The sequence below is a fragment of the Melanotaenia boesemani genome, chromosome 4, assembly GCF_017639745.1.
Source record: "Melanotaenia boesemani isolate fMelBoe1 chromosome 4, fMelBoe1.pri, whole genome shotgun sequence".
NCBI lineage: Eukaryota > Metazoa > Chordata > Actinopteri > Atheriniformes > Melanotaeniidae > Melanotaenia > Melanotaenia boesemani.
Genome location: NC_055685.1, coordinates 17,063,178 through 17,083,342, shown reverse-complemented (window position 1 = coordinate 17,083,342; position 20,165 = coordinate 17,063,178). Strand labels below are relative to the sequence as shown.

The following is a 20,165-nucleotide window of genomic DNA, read 5'->3' as shown; positions in this document are numbered from 1 at the left end:
ACCTCGTATCAGTCAAAAACGATGTGTTCATTTATTTATTATTTGTGGGTTTCTCAAACTTTTCTCAAATTTTCTCAGAAATAATGGGGACTTTATCTTTAACAACTATTTTACAATTCAATATTGAGTCAGTCCTTTTGGAAGCAGCACCTGCTTAGATATTTCAATAAATAATTATACAAGATTTGGATAGTGTGGAGGGCAATTTTAAACCATTTGCTAAGCAGAAGCTGCTTCTAGGAAAAAATGCTGAATCTAGAAATTATGGCCGGGGAAAATTTTTTTTTACTTGCTGTTCCAAAACACAATAAATATGTTAAAATTAATGCTGTGCAATTTGTGCTCATCTTGAACCCTTCTAATTATAAGTATCTGTCCATTATTGTCCAAGAAGATGGTACCAATAATGGAGTAAATGCTGGTCAACCAAAATTGCAGATTTCTCCCTATGACAGATTAGATTTATGTAGCACATTTCAAAGCACCCAAAAGTGCCAGTGAATCCATTATTCAGTCATGCCACATTCATACTTGGTGATGGTAAGCTACATGCATAGCCACAGCTACCCTGGGGCAGACTGATGGAAACATGGCAGTCAGTCCACACCAATGGCTTCTCCAGCCACCACTGAATATTTAAAAATATACTAGTGATGCCAACACTGGAGGCAAGGAGGTTGACTAGGGTAGAGCAAGATTCGAACCTCCAACCAACCAATCAGTGGAAGACATGCTCTCCTGCCTGAGCCACAAGATATTCTCACAAGACTAAGAAAATTTCACTAAATGGCTGCCTAACCATCACAGAAATTTTGTTGAGAGAAACCGATGGTAAGTTAGTGTCAGGCAGTTGGGATCAAAGGCTCAGTTGGGGTCCTCTACACATAAATTTAAGATGACATTCTTCCATTGGTCCGTTGTCCAGTTCTTATGGTCTTGACACAATTTTATGTTATTTAACATTGGTTGGAGGAAAAAAAACCCAAAAAAGATCTGGTCATGGAAGCCCTCTATGATATCAAGCTGTGTTGAGAACTTGACAAGCAGCTTTGGTTGATACTGGTGTTGGCTAAATGTTAGTTGTTATTTCTCAACACAAGGCATTTTAATACTCTGCAGTCTATGTCACTAAGTTTTGCCTGCCGTCCTGAGTAAAACTTCCCAGAGGTTTTCCTTGTTTTTGATATAAAAGCATGACTTCAGGCAAAGTTTCTCTGAAAACATTCAGTGATTCTGCAGTTTTTTTTCTTCTAGAACCTTTGCTGCTAAAAAAATGAGAAGGAACAGTTTATTGCAAAACATAAAAAAGGTTTTGGCACAGACTCAGATTTCCTGGCTCGGTGGCCTTAAGGCTGGAGCAGATCCTGCAGTAGAGCACTCTGCGGGTGGGTTTTTGAGTCTGTCCTGGTGTGGAGTTTTGTGTCCTGAGGTAACAGTGAATAGTCTATTTTGCTTTGGAACCTTCATAACTGAGTCAAATGACCCTTAAGCAGCAGTCATGATAAGAGTTGTTCAATTTCTCAGAATACTAAGGAGAGGAGCTTCAATGCTTTCTTTAATATCTTGTTTAGCATAATATATACTGGACCATCCATTATAGATGAAAGGAGATAATTCTGTCTCACAATTCCTTGCAGCCTCAGCTGTCAAAGTTGTGGTTGATCATGTTTATCTAGTTGTACAAACAGTGATTTGTCTGGATAAATGAGGAGAGAAGAGTGAGTGTGAATAACAGGGCAGAAAAATTTTTCTTTCTTTTTTTTCAGTTATGAACCTTGAAACTAATATTTTATTATTAGTATTAATATTAACATACTAATATGATACATATAATTTCTGTATAACAATGTGATAAGCTCGTATTAGATTAAGTTTCTAAAGCACTACTTGTGAAATATTTATTGAACATCTGTCATTGCAGCATGGCCATCTCTTCCTGAGTCCATCAGAATTTTTCCTGCCACATTTCCTTAACGTTTCCTTAAAATTATGAGAAAAAAATATGAGAAAACATAATGGGAGGTCTTTTTTTTGACTATTCAACCTTACCCCTAGTGTAAGGGGAAGCTGCATAGCAGTGAGTTCCTGCAATACAAGCGAGAGGGATGGTGTTGTAAAGTATTATTTTTAAATGAGAAGAGATGTGATGGAGTGATGGCATGAAGTTACTGAATGAAGAAAAAGGGTGAGAAGGAGCAGAGAGTGTGAAAGGACCAAGTCGAACCAACTTTAAACTGTCGGGTACTAATGAATCCACCATTTACACTCTAATGATGTGCTGTCTTTTAAAGTCAGAGAGGTCAGATATTTTAAGGTGTAATGACACAGGGATTGGTAGAAAAATAAAGTCTCATTTATTACATATAAGGTGTATACAAAGCATAAGTACCACCTGGATGGATTTTTTTTTTTTTTTTTTCATTTTTTGATAAGCCCTGAGGGATTGATGGACACTGCTTGTAGAATTCAGAAACATAGCATTATGAGTTAAAAAATATAACAAGAAGCAAAATTAAAATAAAATATAACTACTCACCCTCTACAACTATATTATCTCATCTTCTTTTTATAACATACCATCATGTTATGCTTAGTTGTCATATTACTCATCCACAGCTTCTGTCAAAATGTTTAATCAAAACTCCTGAATAGAAAACATAGTCTGAGTCAAATGAAAGCAGCAGCAGCATAGCAAAGTAGTTGAAGTCAACATGAAATGATCCAATCATGCTTAGTTTTGTTTCTTTTTTATTCTGCAGAATCCTTTTAAGACTTTTTGTTTTGTTGCTCACATAAGTACGTAATATCTCATTTAATTAGCAATCTAAGCCCTCTGACAAACAGGCATATGGTCCTCGCTCTCCCACGGCCTTGGCCAAGGAATGAATATGCATATCCTGGGACCTCAGTAGCTTGTTACTCTGAAATGAATTCTACACAAGCCTAATCCCTGATCTATTATTTACCCCTTGACCAAACATGCAAGTGGGGCTTCCAGACGCTTGACTTGATAGAAATGCCTGCCTTGGGATTCGGATGCCTGTCTTACCCCAGTGGAGGAGTCATTCTGAGGCAGTCAGTCACTCAGAGGAGCACAGAATGTTTCTCTCCGAGCTCCAGACTATCCTCAAACACATCCACACACACGGATACGCGCTTACAGAAACCCACACACTCCTTCAACTCCTCACTCTTGAGACGTCTTAGTCAAATGTTGAGCAAGTCCTCATAAAAACTAGCGCTCAATGAAACTTTAATGAGCGCGCCCAAGTTTTGGGGGATCTAAGGGACAGCTTAGAAAATCAGTGTCACATCCAAGCTGCACACAAACTGTTTCCAACTGCCCAAATCGCGTATGCGTGCGCACACACAGCGGTGTGTACAAAAACTCTAGAGAAATTGGAAAACTTTTTCGTGGTGCAATATAAAAAACAGTTTTGAAACCGCAGTTACACGGTGGAAGAAATGTGAGGACATTTGTATTTATTTTTTGTTTAATTTGAAAGCAAAATTCCTGGCGAGATTACTACAAATATATTACCTTGGTTTAAATGTACCGTGCAAAAACAACACTGCTGCTTTTCTGGTGTTGCACAAGCTCTTTGCCGCTTTCTTATCTTGGGGCTAAGGGTTTTTGGCATTTTTTTGGGTTGTTGCACTAAGATGCGACTTACTGACACAGCGTCACAGTGGCAGAGTCGTAAATCAACTAATCGTGCACATAAAGTCTCTAGATCCACAGTCACTTGGGTTACAGTCACACACGGTGTGTGAAACACTGGTCTGAATTCACCCAACTTTACACAGCAACCACCTTCTTTCCAGCCCCGGACGGTCCGCAGCTCCTCGGCGCACTGTGCTGACTCTGCAGAAGGAAATCATCGGGGAAGTGCAGGAAGGCGTTTCATTCCCCCCCACCCCCTCAAGGTAGGACAAGCAGTTACAACCCAGCTTCTGCTTGTCAGTTATCCCCACAGTTTCCCTGATTTATTTAGTTTACGGTTTGAGGAAAGCAGAGGCGACAACACAGTGTCGTGGTCTGGCGCGTTCCACTCCGGGAGACCGACGCGTACCCAACCGACGCGCGTTTTTCCTCAGCGAAGCAGCGGGGACACTGCGATCCTCGTGGATAAATAAAGACTGCCTGTTTACGCCCGTGTTACACCTAAAAGTGTCATAAACATCGATTAAAAGTTTGTTCAGAGAAAACCGACCGTGAAGCACCACATACAGCCAACAGGAGTGAAAAGGAGAAAGTTCCCCACTTGAGGGCGAAATCTGACTTTTTTGAGGACGCCAAGTTTGAAAAGCGCCAGAAGCCCCGCGGTCTGTCAGACACAACATGCAGCAATGGTAAATATGATTTTTTGTTTGTACTTTTTTAAGTAAACCAAAGTAATTAAAAGATTGGAACCAATTATGAAAATGTGAACTTTTTCTGTCCAACTACTGTGCTGCTTAGTCATGGGGACTCACCAGACAAGATAAAAAAAAAAAAAACCAAGTCAAACTCAAGTCATTTATTACCCCATTTGTTCTTGATGGATTTGTTAGGATGACTGAATATGAAGAAAAAAAGCACATTTAAAAAATGTTCAGAATTAGTTAGGATGTAAAGGCCTTAATCTTAAGAGAGCAGGTTAGAAAACGACTTTAAATGAATTTAAAACGTTCTTATCCAGAATTATCACTTAGCTGTCTGTTTAGTGACAATTAAAAAACAAACAAACAAACAAAAAACAAAAACAAAAAAACCACAACTTCAAGGTGATGTCTGGGTGACAGCTTGTTTTTTTCCAGACAATGTGTTTTCTATAATTGTTTTGAGTCACATCTTATTTATATGATAATCTAACTTGATTTCCAACTATACACCTTCATTGTGCTGTATGACTGATTCAGTTCACAGAAAGCATACATAAGCCTGATAAAATTGAGCTTTTACTTATATACAAGTGAGCAAAATAAACTTTATAGCTGGCAGTTACATTAACAATGATATTTGTCGGGCCTAAAACCTTTCTGCTCGAAATCAAAGCGTCATCTTTTAGCAGAATTCCTTCATTGGCTGCAAGTTGTTTTCATTTTTTAACATATTGATTTCCCTAAATTCTCTGTTATTTAGTTCACGTTTGTGAAAATCAAAGGAACAAACAAGGCTTCCTGTGTTAAGAGTCAAAGCAAGCCAAACTTTTAGGTACAGTCATTTGAGCTGTAGCTTTGTGTCATTGCACAAAGTCCTAAATGCAATTATCCTTTTACCCGTGTCACTTCGTAAAGAAAACTCAGGCAGCTTGTGGTCAGTCTATGGCGATGAGGCAGAGGTATTTCATGTCAGAGTAAGCCTCTTCTGTGTGGACTTATCTGAGCGCTTCCAGAACAGAAGGAGGAGGAGAGAGTGGTAGGAAAACAGCTAAAAAGAAAAAAGAAATTGAGATGAATGGCCCCACCACTAAAGTAACTTCATACTTTTGAGAGTGAGATGTGTGTGAGGTTAATGTCCAACACAGTGTTTCGGCTTGGTCTGACTGTGACAGGGATGTTTCGTGGGCTGCTGCTGCTACTACAATGAAGAAAACCAATTTACATTCCTCGAGTGTCATTTCATTACTTTTATCTCTGGGTTGCTGTCTCTCTGACAGAACAGCCAGGGATCAGTGCTCTGCACATTTTTTTTTACTGCATTAGTCACACAAGCTTAAATGCTGGTAGTGGCCTTTTTTGCATGTTGTATGTGTTTCGGTTTAGTTAGTGATCACAAGTTGATGAATGAAAGCACAACTTTTGTCTGAGAAAAGACATAAGAAAACAAAAGAAAACCTGGAAAACCAAAGTTCTAAATAAATAACACATTAAAATTATATTGTGCAGATTGTCCTTGTTGTGCTGCAACCAGCAGCAGCCTATAGTACTGCTACATGAGGTTAAAAAAAGTTATATTTGTCAGTGAAGCTGCAGCAAGGTCGTGATTCCTATGGGCCTTTGAGAATCAGAGATGAGAGAAAGTGCAATTGTGTGTGTGTCTAAGTGTGTGTGTGAGGGGTGGGAGCCACTGGTTAGTCGGTTCAATAATCTGCTGGACAGGTAGGCCTGTGACGCCCCCCTTAGAGAGGCTGCTAATGAAGAGAAGGGCTGCTTAGTGGTGCTCTGCTCTGACCCCACCAACCCTCCCTGTCCCCCCTGCTGGCTTCTTCTGATTACTGCTCACATCAAGACCACCACCCCACCCCTCCCCACCCACTCTGCTCCATCCTCTCACTTTCCGCTGGTTGTCTCACTTTCTCACTTCAAGCCTCTTTATCTCAAAAGAGATGCTAAGTGTGTAAAATGTGGCCCTTTTATGTTTTTTTTCTTCCCCCTTCATTCTTATTTTCGTAGCTTCATCTTCTAGTGATAAGGCTGCTCTCCAAAATCACATTACTTCAGAGATGCAGTGGTAAAAGAAAAAGAAAATTCACAGAAAAAAGTAGAAAACCAACTGTATTGAAGTTTAAAGCAAATATCTCCTTCCACTCTTAGTAACATGTTGAGCAAGGCTTAGAGCACTTTTCCCACTCCTGTCCAGATGATACAAAGCAACATCAAAGAAACATTCTTGCGGTGTTTTTATTTGTGTAGAGGTGGATCATTGCTGCACTGATACGGCCCTGCTCCGCTCCATCTGTCCTCAGCCTCAATAATCTCCTGTGTGACTGATAGTGAGTCTTGGCAGTGACAGAAAGGGTAATATTTTGAGAGGGGGAGTGGGGTCATATACCTAGTGGTGGCTTGGAATAAAAATCTTTTGAACAAAACACCGTAACCTAAGCTGCAGACTTTAGTGACTAAACAGAGACACTGTGAAATATTAAAACAAATTGGATCGCAGGACTCCTAATTTAATAAAGAACACAGTGTGAGACACACTCCATTTAAAACAATATACATGTGAGAGACATAATTACATTTTTTGGTACCTAGGTGTACAAAGTGAGAAACTAAATCTTCACACGCTTGCACTATTGAAAACATTATGAAATTTGGTCAGCGTTCATGTGTTTCTTAAGTAAAAAAAAAGAGATACATAACACAATGTAATGAATAGATTTAACAGCTGTAATGACATTAGAATTTAAGATGTGCTTGTATGACACAGATTGATATCTCTTAAGAGCTTTAATCTGCTAAATGACACTATTGTCTGTGGTGAGAGGAGAGATCACACTTAGAAATGGCAAGTTAATCAGATTAAAGTCAGTCTCTGTGCTATAAGCTGTGTTTAAACTGTAAGCTGAAACCTGTTTTTACAGGCATTCAGTTTTTTATGTTCTTTTCACTATAGGCTTCATTTCACATGTTAATCCAAATACTTTCCTTATGTTAAGAATCTGGAATAATTGAGTGCTAAAACATGAATGCACCAAGTGTGTAATACAGCCACACTGTCTCTATTTGAAGAAACATTTTGCCCAAGTCTGTCTTTAGAAAGTTGGGTCGAATGCGTATTTCTGCCCTCGTGGACACAGTCATAATTTTTAACTTTTTTTCCTGTAATTTGGGGTGGCTTTAATTGATTCTGTCCAGAACTAATTACCAGCAACTGTGTAAAATAAACACCTCAGTGTCACTGGATGGCAAGAGGCCAATTAGTAGGGAAGTTACATTTCACATGTAATCCATACGCTCTTCAGCAGGGCCAGAGTATAATTCATGTCGACGCCATTGAAATACCAGAGAAGCTGGAGCTGTAACGAACAGGAGTATAGTTGTAACCAAATGGCTCAGTTGGGAGGTATAGGGTTATGTGGTATAATTTATATTTTATAGCTCCCGCCTGCATGGACTGCAGTCCAGAATAAAGTTGTTCGATTTTGTTCCATGAACAGGGAGTGAGAAAATCTGGGATTTCACTTGTGATGGAAACTCCAGACAGCACTTTTTTCCTTGCTCCCCCCTTATACTTCTATATTTTCCTGTTGAGCATAATTTGTTGCTTCTAGAAACAACCCTAAACAAAACAAAAAAACCAAAAACAAAATAAAACAAACAAACAAAAAACAACCGCTGTTGTTTTTATATACAGAAAAAGTTGAAGTTGTTTTGCTTGTATGATTGTGTGCATTTATTCTCTCTTTTTTTGTGGGCGTGTGCATAAGCGAGCCATGCCCCATTGACTGAAAAGGGATGGAAAGCTCTCCTCAGGCCATAAAAAGTGATTTGATTAAAAGAGAATAATTTGCCCTAAAGGTGTCTTTTCTTTTCTCTCCAAAAACGCTAGTGGAAGAAATCTGATATGACAAGATAAGTGGTGGCTCATGAAAAATTCCTGAGGACTGAGACGTAGCATGTTGACTTTGGAATTATTGCCCCAAGTGTCTAGTTTTTTGCTACTAACTTTGCTTGACAATGTTATTTTTTATCAGAATAGCCTTTGAAATGATTGCACTGCATCTTAATCCTTAATTCTCTTGTTTTAAAATAATCTGTTTATGTGCTGAACAAGGACTGGATCAAGCAAGCTCTTTAGCTTCTTTAGCAGTACACAGAAGTACTCTTTAATGATCACACAGTATGTTATTAATGCCTGTTTGGTGCAATTTCTATGAAGTCACTAGCTCTGACAGGTTAAAACCAAACTACCCTCAGAGAATACATATGACATGTAGCCTGGGCGTGCATTCGCACGACTAACACTGAGTGGCAATCTTTATATTTTTCTATTTTTTTTTAATTGCACACCACGTCTGTACTTAATTTTTGCACTAAGAATCTTTAAGGGATTTGTGTGTTTAGAGTGGTCTTTGCTTCTTAGTTTAGCAAGCAGACATGGGACTCTTTGAGTATGCAAACACCCCATACATCTACTTAAAAAAAAAAAAAAATAAAATATGTATATATATATATATATATATATATATAATCAGATTTTTTTCTTTATTTATAGACCTTGCTGACATTTTCATCAGCAAGGTTTTTAATTGTTGGCCTTTTTTTCTAATAGTAGTACATAATCATAGTTAGACCATTGCAACTGGTGCATGAGGTCATTTTTGTGTACAGGAGAAACACAGTTTACATTTAGCTTGTTGTATACAGGTGCACCCTGGAAAGCTTGTTAACATGTCTCATTAAGTTTATGACTTTGTGAATGCTGGCTATCATGGTCATTTATATACAGACAGGACCAGGAAGTATTGGTGAGTCTGTCCTGAATGGCAAAACCATTACATGAAAATTTCATTACACTACTTCACAGGAGTAATTTGGCAAGCTTAGAGCATCCATTAGTGGACTCCATGTGTGTATCAAAGAATGCTTATAGTGTGATACTTCTCTTTTAACAAGTGAATTGTGTATACATGATAGCATTCATTGTATGTATTTATTTAAACTGTACATGATATTTTTGGTAATAACATTGCTTTTAGTATTTCACTGACATGAAAGAATAATATAAGCACACTTTACACTGACTTATTTTGCTTTTAATAGTGTTATCATGCAGTTGTTGCCAGTAACAGTTTTGTTTCTGGAAGAATATGATTTATGGTTGTCTAAGATCTAAAATGTGAGTGTGAGCTGCTCTCTCTGTCATACTTGGTGTGTCTGCACAGGTTTTATACAGTCATTGATTTTACTTTTCATTTAACTATTGAAGTGTTCAGTTCTTTGTAACATTTTGGCTCAGAACAAATTTTTAAGAAGTCACTGTGCTGTGTTCAGTTTCAGAGTGATTCTTTCATTTTGCTTCACATCATAAATCCAGCGTATCCCATTCCTTTAGCAGAAACATCGTCTGTCTGCCTTAAAAGTCCAAGCTCACTCATGATGTTGTAAAAACACACTTTGGTCCAAATAAGCTGTTTATAGATCAACTCTTAAATTATGTGGGCAGTGAATACAAGGGCAGGACCACAGGGGTGGCCTGCTATTAAGTGTGTGTGTTGGACAATCAGACAAAAGTGCAGACAGAAGTATGGACAATCAAGTATTAAGTTTAAACTGAGCTTTACCTGGGCAAACCTCAGATGCCCAAGTCCAAGTGGATGCAGCATGCAATTCTTTATGTTGTTCTCCCTCATATTTTTGATCATGGTGCAGCATTCATACAGTATCAGCTATGTGGGTGATAATATTTGTCTGCCCAAACTGTTTACATTTTATGAAGAGAATGTAAAATTCATAAATGTGATGACTGTGCAAGGTTAAACAGCCAATAATACTGAAGAAAGACTGATAAAACTCAAAACAAGTTTTTCTATATCTATAAATTATGAGTGTTTATGCAGCAATGATTAAAGTTATACAATGCAGGATCATCCTAAATAAGTAAAGTAAAAAATATCATTGGCTGTTTGCGTTTTCAAATTTTGCTTGATGTTTAGATGACCGCTTAAGATGTAATAAGTAGCTCAATATATTTTTTAAAAGTCTTATTTACATGTTTCTGGTCTGTGCCCCTGCTTGGCCCTTTATCATAAATGTTCTAGACTTGCCCCTGAATGAATAATTCTAGTAATGAATTAAAACATCACTAGAGATCAGAAAAAAATAGAAAAAGAAAGCCTCAAGTATCATTTTAATCTTAACCAATCTTGATAGACAGCTTTGAATAATATAGCTCATTCACTATCAGGACACAGCCTTTTTTTAACCTGTATGCATACTGTTAATGAAAATGTATATAATTTCTTTTTTATTTATTTTAAAAACAAAAAAACATAACCAAATGCAGATGTTGGCCTGATCTTGCTGGTTTGAAAAATAAAGAGGGAACTTAAGTCTCTGTGTTCATGTCGGCGTGTAACAGCTGATATATAAATCCATATATGCTGGGTCATAAGGGAGCAGTAATCACCTTGGTTTTGCAAGACTTTACTTTCAGCAGCTTTCTTTATTTTTTTCTTTTTTGACAATGATTCTCACTTGAATATATTGATAATGTTTCAGACACACATGTAACCTTGCAGGCTGAATGTATAATCGAGCCTCTATTAGTCTTAATGTGGAGTTTGGGCTCTTTATCCTGGTATGAATTATGTCTTTGACTTTGGCTAAGAATCACTGAAGGATGTCAGTGCATTGTGTATGCGTTCAATTATGTTGTAAATGTTTTCAGGTATTCAATGTGCCCAGTGGAATGTGTGCATGTTTTAAAGACATTGTCCTCTCAGCAGAACCTTGGTTATTATTGTAACCATGAACTGTGACCCTAATGAAAAAGTTGTTTTATTCCAAACCGAGATGCTTTGAACACTGTGCTCCTTTTAACCCAAACCTTTCTTTAATTCTCACCGCGACATGTTGCTTCCAAACTTACCATGACCATAGATTTGTCACATCTAAAAATGTTTTTTCAAATAGTGATTTATGATAATTTTGGAAGGCAGACAAAAACTACATCCTTTTGACAAGGTTTTTGGATTATAAAATTGTTTTACAATTCCGATCAGAGGTTTTTATTCATCACATATTTAGTAATGTCTGGGACTGTTCTTTTTCTGCGTCAGAATAATTGAAAAGCATGCATTTTCACTTACTACTGATCTCCAGAAGGTTAAAAAAAAGGGCAGAAATAATGAAACTTCAAAAATGTCTTAGCCTTTAGTATTCATTACTGAATACAGCTGGTACTTTCTATTTGACAACATCTGACTGTAAGAAGCTTTCATCTGACTGACCAACATATATTAAAGTTAGAAAGTACATAAAACTCAGTCCAGATCTGAGAAAGAGGGTTTTAGATTTAAACACATCAGGAATTTCTTTTGGAGTCATTTCTTAACAGTTGCAGTTCAAACATTTGAATGAGGAGTTGTAGCCACTTTGCTAAAGCCTGGATAAAGACTCGAACTGTCACCCCAGTTGAGAGGAAATTGGTTTAGACTGGTTCAGAACCAGCAAGGCACAGGCCATAAAATGAAAGCTACAGGAACATCAATCTACAGTCAAGCAAGTTTCACATCACCATGGACTGAGAGGCTGCTGCCAAAGAAAGATGCATCTGCTGCAAAATCCTCCAGACCCACTGAAATATGGAGATGAAACAAGAGGACAACAAAGGCCTTCTAGCAGAAAGTTCTCTTGCTAGATGAGAGTTTGAGTTGTTGACCACAATGAATAGAAATATATTTTGAGGTGTAAAGGTGGGGTATTAAAAACCAAGTCAGCTGTGAATCACTGGTGGTGGTGTCGCACTCTGGAGCTTTTTCACCATTAGTGGAATAGTGGCGGAGTATTACCTCAGATGGGTGTATCACAGGAAAAAAAAAAACTTCTGTTGTCACATAGTTCTTTAAAATTCATAACTCTATCACTGTTTTGATTTATGTGGTAATGTCTGAAAGGGGCACAATTTTGATAGTGCTGCAATGGACGAAACTGTGCCATTCAACACATCCTCAAAAACCTTGAGGATACCTTAGAAGTTCTAACATGTGATTGTTGGTGACAAAGGTGCTATTTATAGGGATAATCATAGTAATTAAGCAATCTCACGATGATGGGATTTTGTGTGTTTGTGTCTTAGTTCACTTTTCCTGTTTGAGGGAAACTTAGCACTTGTAAGCTGCTTTTGAAGGCCACATCTGTACAGTGTGTGTGTGTGCACAGCTGCACATGTATGATTGTATGATGTGTGTTTTCATATGCATTTGTGGCTGGTTTTGGAGCAGAGGAGAAATCTGCTGACAGGTAATGTGTTAGGAGGGGGACAGTGGCGCTTTTGAGACAGACTTAAGAGACAAGTCTCAGAGAGAAGTAGAGAGAAAGAGGGCCTCTTTCATGTGACTCTGCATTCCACCAAGGCACAGGCAGGGAGAGGCACAAGACGAGACATGCGTCCCCCCCCCCTTCGGCAATCCCTCTGCCTCTTCCCCCATCGCACCCGTTCTCCCACCTTCTACTCTCCACCCCCCCCCCCCCCCCCCCCCCCCACACCTGACCTTAACATTTATCAAGGAACCCCATGCTGAAAATTCTCCTCAGCATTTGTGTCTTAGAGGGAGCGTCTTTCTCTCTCCTTCACACACACATAAAAACACACACACGCAGTCACAAACCAATCTGTTTTGAATATTGTGGCGCTGTCGAGGGGCTGTTCTTGTTCCTTGCACAGGAGGTTGGCCTTGAGACACTTACTCACAGAGACATGGACACATGCTTACACACATTCTCTGCTTCTTCTTGCTTCTTTATTGTACCTCCTGTCACTTTGTCCTATTCATTTAACCTTTCATTAGAGCCAGTAGACTACGGTATGCGTGTCTGCTCAGCTTCAGGGAACAATGCCAAAAAAGCCCCACTGTCACAGTTATTAGATTCCTTCAGGCCCCTTTTACCAAGGCAACTCAATATTAAGAAAGTGAGAGTGTAAGATTGGAGACAGGGTGAGGGAGGAAAAGAGAGAAATGGGGGGGGGGGGGGGGGGGCATGGTTGACAATACTGCCTAACTCCTATGGTGAAGGGTCCTCTTGACTTGTCAAGGACATGTGCCACATGTTGATAGTAGACAGATCCCCAACAGAACAAGGAGGGGAATGTCAGCTACAATGGAGAGGAGGAAGACAGACAGAGAAAAAGAGACGACAGTCATCTTGTGCTGTGGTAAGCAGCACCCTGGAGGAGTTAAACTGAAAACACAAACAGTTTGTGGAGGAATTCTGGTTTTAATAGGCAGGCAGGAGGGGCTGTTGTGTCCCCAAGGAGGGACAGAGCAGTGCCCTCTCCTTCCCCCTGCTTACTCCTCTCTGTCTTGTCTTATCTCTCTGTCCACTCTTGGTGAACAAAATCATGCTTTTATGACTAAATATCTGCTTAGTTCTGAACAGTGCTTTTAAAGTGAAGTAAGAAGGAGCACATCACAGTTAATTCAATTCTTTTCAGGGCATTAGCAGTCATTCTAGCATTTTTTAAAAAGTGGCACAGATGGAAATAAACTTATTTTCTAGAAACAATAAAATCATTGTGACTCATTCTGTGAGTACATCCAAGTGTCTGCTGGTTGTGTCACAGTAATGCAACACCTCATGACAGTGAGGGAGATGATTGCTGCAAAGTGTGGGATCTAACATGTTAATCTTCAGACAAGTAGTTTTTTTTGGCTTCATTTAACTAAACTGCAACTGACAGTTAAATGTAAGGTCAAAGTAAAATGGTAACAGTCATTCCAACTGCCTCATCACAATTGTCTAGTGTTTCAAAGGGACATGCATCAGCTTACATCACATTGTAGAGGTGTGGATAATGCAGATTCTCCAGCAAAATCGCTTCTCAGAACAAGCATACATGTTCTCCTCATCATATTTGTTGTTTTTCTGAATGTAGACTGTTTCAGGTACATGTGTAGTCTGCCTGCACAGTGTGCAGAAACACTTCACTTGAAAAGAAACGTGGATTCAGAACTAGTTAAGAGTGTTCTTTGAATGTCAAGATTGCTTTGAATTATTTGAAAGCAAATTAAATGCTTGCTGTAGTTTCTTCTGGATCAGCAGATTTTGCAATCAGGCAGAGAGGCTAAATTACATTTCCTCATTAAGAATAGAAAACTTGATCTGAGTAGCTTTACGTTTCCAATAAACATGGTTTTTATTGTTGCAAATTATTTGTATGTAACTGAAAACATGTTGAAATGATAAAAACTTATCTTAATTTCGTTTCATGAATTATTCAAGCTGCCAAAACTTGACGCAAAATCCATCAAAGTCTTTTCAGATTTGTGGTTGTATTTCCCTGTGCAGTTTTAAACATACTAGTGCATTACATTCATATCAATTACACTGTTGAAAAAAAAAACAAAACATCTGATTGCTTATGTGTCACTGTGCAGAAACATGGTGCTGTTTACAACGCTGTGTTAAAAGAACGGTGTGGACAAGTGTGGACATCATATAATAGAATACATATGAAAAAAGTTTTTTTTTGATAGGAATAAAGATCTAATTTTGACCTGCTATTCAGCTGGTCAGAAATTTTTTTGGCCCATGGCCAAATTTAATTGCTGACCCCTGTACTAGGGATACGGTTGTGAATCTGCTGTGATGAAAGCTGCTAAAATGGATTAGTGCCTTGGGTGGAAAGGCATTGGTCACTCTGGTACGGGGCAGTGAATCGCTCACCTGTCACTGGAGATTGAGCCAATGTGGGCACACAAACACACACGCAAGCACCGCACCACATTTTCCCTGACCCAAACATAGAGGTGCAGAAACGAGCACCAGTCTGAACCCTAAGTTTTAGCCAGCAGTAGTCGATGAAGCCCATCTCTCACTTCTGTCACTCCATTGCACCTAACTCTCCCCTTTCTACCCCCTTTTAGGCTGCCACTCTCTCTGTGCGATTATTTATTTCTTTATTTTCATCTCATCATTTAGTTAGAGCAGTGACCAGCAGTCTGTCTCTCTTCTGCACTCTGTCATCCTTTCTTGCTTCCTCTCCCACAGCCTTGAGGCTGTCGATCCACCTGTCTGCTCCCATCCCTCTAATTCTCTGATTGGACTCTCTCTGTCCTCTCTCAAGGCTGTTATTGATAGCACTATTATTGTGTCCGGTCTTATGTCTCTAAAATCCTCAGTTCAGATCAGCACTGAGAAAAAAAAAATCTGGGAGAGCCACTGAAGAGCTTTTTTTCCATTCTGCTTACATGCATGCCTGTCCCTAAATGTGAAGATTTCTGAAAGCCCTGAAACGAGGACAGCTTTTTAAATTTTTTTTATTGATGATGATTGGATTTCCAAAAGTTTTACAAGATTCAAAACAATCTTGACATTTACTCTTGAACTCCATTTTGTCATTGTGAATAAGGGACAATATTTCTTCTGAACTACATGTTCCTTCTCAAGTAAAATGTTTGCCCTTGGTCGCAATAGAAAGTGGCATTAATTGTTTTCTTTGTATGGTGGTCCTTTCTTCTTCACATTTCAGTTGAATTTTAAAATATTTTTGAAAGCAGTGTGTGAAAAAAGTTTTTAAAGTATCCTGGAGAGAAAAAAAAATCTTTACCTGTTTGGAACTTTTCTTTCTTTATAAGTCTCAAAAATGCTATTTGTCCCATGTGTAGTAATCAAGGTCGTCAGGCCTAAAACTATTTACACAGAAAAGAAAATTATCTTTCATTTTATCTCAGCTGAGCCTTTCTTAGTGTTATAGCTCTTGAAAGATTTGCAAGGTTAAGCAGGTACCTGCAGCAGGAGTTTTTTTTCCACAGCTTTTGTGATGATTTAATTTATATTTACCTGCTGAGGTCTTCTTTCTCCTTTTGTCTCTTTTTGTCCCTGCCTGTGTGTGTCTTTCTCTCGCTCTAGGCTCCAGTCTCTCCCCAGCATGGACCTTGTATTTATTACCCTCTAAGTAATCACTTTGCTTTCTCTTTTGATAGACTGTTATTGCTGTAACTAGCTGAGGTCCCTATAGGTATTTGGAGGCTTTCCAGTTTTATTAGACAAAGGCCTCATTATTCAAGGCCAGCATTAAGACTACCATTAGGTCCATTTGCCCCCTAGTCACATGTATCCAGTTGCAGCCAGTTCATATTATAGCTCCTTCATACTTAGTATTTACAACACAAACATACAGTACACATTCTCTGTTGCCAAAGTTAAACATACAATATTCAGAAAGCAACTTTTTTTTTCCAGAGAGAGAACCAACTCTAAGTTTTCTCTGCATGTCTTCTCTTAGCAGCAGATAATGTAGATATGTAATGTAGCATAATGTCATTAAAAGCTAAGCTGAAATGTGCCCTGACATGCTGCACATGTTGTTATCATGGTATCACATCTTTATACAACCTACTAACCTACTTTCAATCATGTCAATGTTAGTTACAGGTGACTAAATCTCTTAACATCATTTAACATTTGCTTTCACAGCACTGTGATATGTGATAAAGTAGTCTATTCCTTCTTTTCAATTTGTACGTCATTGCTTGAGTACAAACAAATTTCAAAATACTTTCAAAAAGTAAAACTGCCATTGGATTATGGTAATTTGAGTAAAGTTTTCACTTTGGTCAGTGTGCGCCAGCTCATTTTCTCAAGTTAGTTCATTTTTATTTTTTTAAAGTAAAAATGTTTTTATTTTTTTGTTTTTATTTAAATAAGGTAACAGCTAACAATTTACCTAAATGAGGTTAGGGTTAAGAAAATACTGATTCACATAGAGATTGTGATTTTAAGCTTTCATTATTTTGAATTAACATGAAGATACATTTAAATAGCAGCATTGCAGAGCATCAATTGCACCAGAGCAACCAGTTGATGTAAAAAACCAATTCTGATCAATTTTACACAAGTCAAAACAAACATTGAGTTCAATTGACTTCAAGTTTAGTGCCACATACAGCCCTAATACTTGAAATATAAAATGTCAGGATCACGAAAGACATGAAAGTCAAAATGGCTGTTAGATCATCAGATAATGACTAATTCCAGATTTTGCAGTTTGTTGTCCACACAAGTTTACTGTTGTGACTTTCTCCTCAGGCTGCCCATGCACCCTCCACCTGCAATGAGATTTAAGGTGCCCCACTTTTGATTTCTTCCATTTCTCTGTTGCGGCTTTTTAATTTCTTTTAGCCACCTGTGTGTCCAATATGATACTCATCCCTCCTAATCGATGGCCCCTTATTGGCTTTCTGCGTTTGGTCAAATATCTCATTGCTTTCTTCCCCCCAAGGCAACAGGCTCCAAACTAATAAGAAATCTCTTCAGTCTCTTGGGTTTGTTCTACAGATGAAAAAAATATTAGTGCAGAGATAGTTTGTATCTGTGACCAAAATCAGATTTTCAACAAGTTCGCTAAGTTGAAACTAAAGCTTCTGACAAAGGAAACAATACACTGAGTGATCTGGAAGAGGGTGCAAATCAAAGTTCACACTAAACAAGTTCAGTTTGAAAGTGTCTTTTCCTCTCTGTCTTTCTTTTCACACCCTAACACTGAGCTTTTTGAAATCTCTTTTAGACAGGATGGATCTAAATGCAGTTTTCTTGCTTGAAAATGTGGATGAGCATACAAAGCCAACCTCTCATCTGTGTGAGTCCTTGTGTTTAATATTAATATACATTTACAGAATTGGTACCATTGTACTCTTTTTAAACACTGACTGTAGAAGAGGTCAGTATGTTACAGTTGGAACAAATTTACTGTAAGAAGGTAAAAAAGGCTTGAACACAGAAAAGACTGATAACAACCATTAAATTAAAATGCTCCTTGGGCATAACAAGGGAAATTGATTTTAAAATTTTTCACAGTCCTGCCAAACTGGTAAACCTTAAGATGCCTCTTTGAATTTCTGCTGCTGTTAACTATTAACATTACATAACTGTCCAACCTTAAAACTCTGTTTTTCTGTCTCGTTTTAATGGTACATCAGCATTTATTATTCACATTCCTGGAGTCCATTCTCCAGCAGCATCCCAAAGGCTGAGAAACCGCACTTCACAACTTTTTTTTCTGGGGCATTACTTGACAGTTGTGTTGCACTTTAGGGCACACACCAGCAAGTGAATGTCAACGCACTGGCCATTTTTAGTGCACAGAATAGTTGATTTTTCAAAGAAACAAAGGGGGACACTATTGGAGAAGGAAGGAAAATAAAAACAGAGAAAGGGACAGAACAAACGATAATGGTCGACTTCGGACTAGCTTGGGTAGAGAGCTCAGATACCGAATTAGTCTTATTTGGGGGCACCATGTGAGGAAATCTGTCAAATTTTAATAGTGTTGCCTTAACTTGCTGTTTAGTTAGGTTCAGGACAATTAAAGCACCAAGAAGTTAGCTTGTATAGATATAGATTAAAGATAAATTTTCTAATATGTTTTTCGTTTGTGGAATCCAGTTCCTTTTATAGACAAAAAATGTCTGCGTCCATCGGTACTATTACAATGAGCATTGTTTTTTCTTTATTTTGTTATTTTCCATTACAGTAGCCTGTATAATATAGCATAAAATACAAAACTGTATTATACATTAATTAGAAGTTTCTTTGACAAAATGTCTCAGCATATACCTACATTTATTTTATTCATCTGGCACATTAATTTTCAGTTGGTTTACAATGAAAATGTGCAAAATAGAATCATTTGGGACAAGTTAAGTGATACAGTTTAAGTAGGATTACAGTGAATCTACTGTATTTTCTCTCTTTAAATCTGTATTGATTAAATAAGTATTGATTATTAAAACACCAACTAGCAGTTGGATATTGTTTGAATTTGGCACTCTTACACCATGCCATGAGTGAAAACGAGTGATTTTAATTAACCATTCCTTACTCTCATTAGGTGGCAAATAATTTTGAAAGTCTTGATCTTTTAATACTGGGGGACTTACCTGTTATTGTATCATAATAATACATATAGTATTACATAATAATGTCATATAGTCAGCTAATTTGACACCACAAACTCTTTTCACTGTGCATGTATACCCAAAATGTTTTTTTTTTTTTTAATTCTTTATTTCGCTTCTAAAAAAGCATTGTGATGATACAAATTGGACTGTGTGTGAATACGGTGTAAGACAAGTGTGCCATGCCTAAATTGGCTGCAAATTTTTTTTAGTGAACACAGCCGTTTTGACCTGCAAGTTTAAGCTATTTCAGTTTGTTTATACTGGAATTAAAATGTATAGCAGGTAGCAGAAATGATTATTTTATGCACAAACTTTGTGGCTCAGAAATAAGGAAACACACAAAATCACACTGACCTCTACCAACCCAGCTACATTTGTTCACATGCCCAGAATGTAACAATCTCACGATATAGGGCTGAAAATAACATAATATTGTTTCATCTGACATTACTGTAATGGTATTTCACAAACATTAATACATAAAAGCCCTAATCATGCTGTTTAAATTCCTATTGCTGACCATTTGTAAATGAGAGAAAGCTGATAGGATGAGAAGATGTCTAGATTTTAAAAGTTTGTAGTGTGAAGTCCATCTTCCACACCTCTTCTGTGTAAGGGACAAAATCATTAGTGTGCAGCATGTTGTCATGTGCCATAGGAAGATGATGCAGCTGATCATCTTAAAGCAACATGTGGTATTTAAATGTCATGAAACAAGAATATTGTTCAGTGTTTATAGGGGCTGTAACCATACATGTATCCGTATTTGGATTTTTCTGTATGGAACATTTGGTATAGAGACCTACCGAGTTCCCACATAGAAGAGTAACTGCC

At 37.9% G+C, this 20,165-nt stretch overlaps 1 protein-coding gene across 1 annotated transcript in view; it reads left to right on the top strand.

Annotated features, from left to right (window-relative positions):
- The first annotated feature begins 3,926 nt into the window (after nt 1-3,926).
- bnc2 (basonuclin 2) overlaps nt 3,927-20,165 on the top strand; it is a 162,832-nt gene continuing 146,593 nt past the window's right edge. The window contains exon 1 of the mRNA XM_041983166.1: nt 3,927-4,353. Within this exon, the coding sequence (XP_041839100.1) occupies nt 4,351-4,353 (3 nt within the window). The 5' untranslated portion in view covers nt 3,927-4,350. The remainder of the gene's footprint in view (nt 4,354-20,165) is intronic.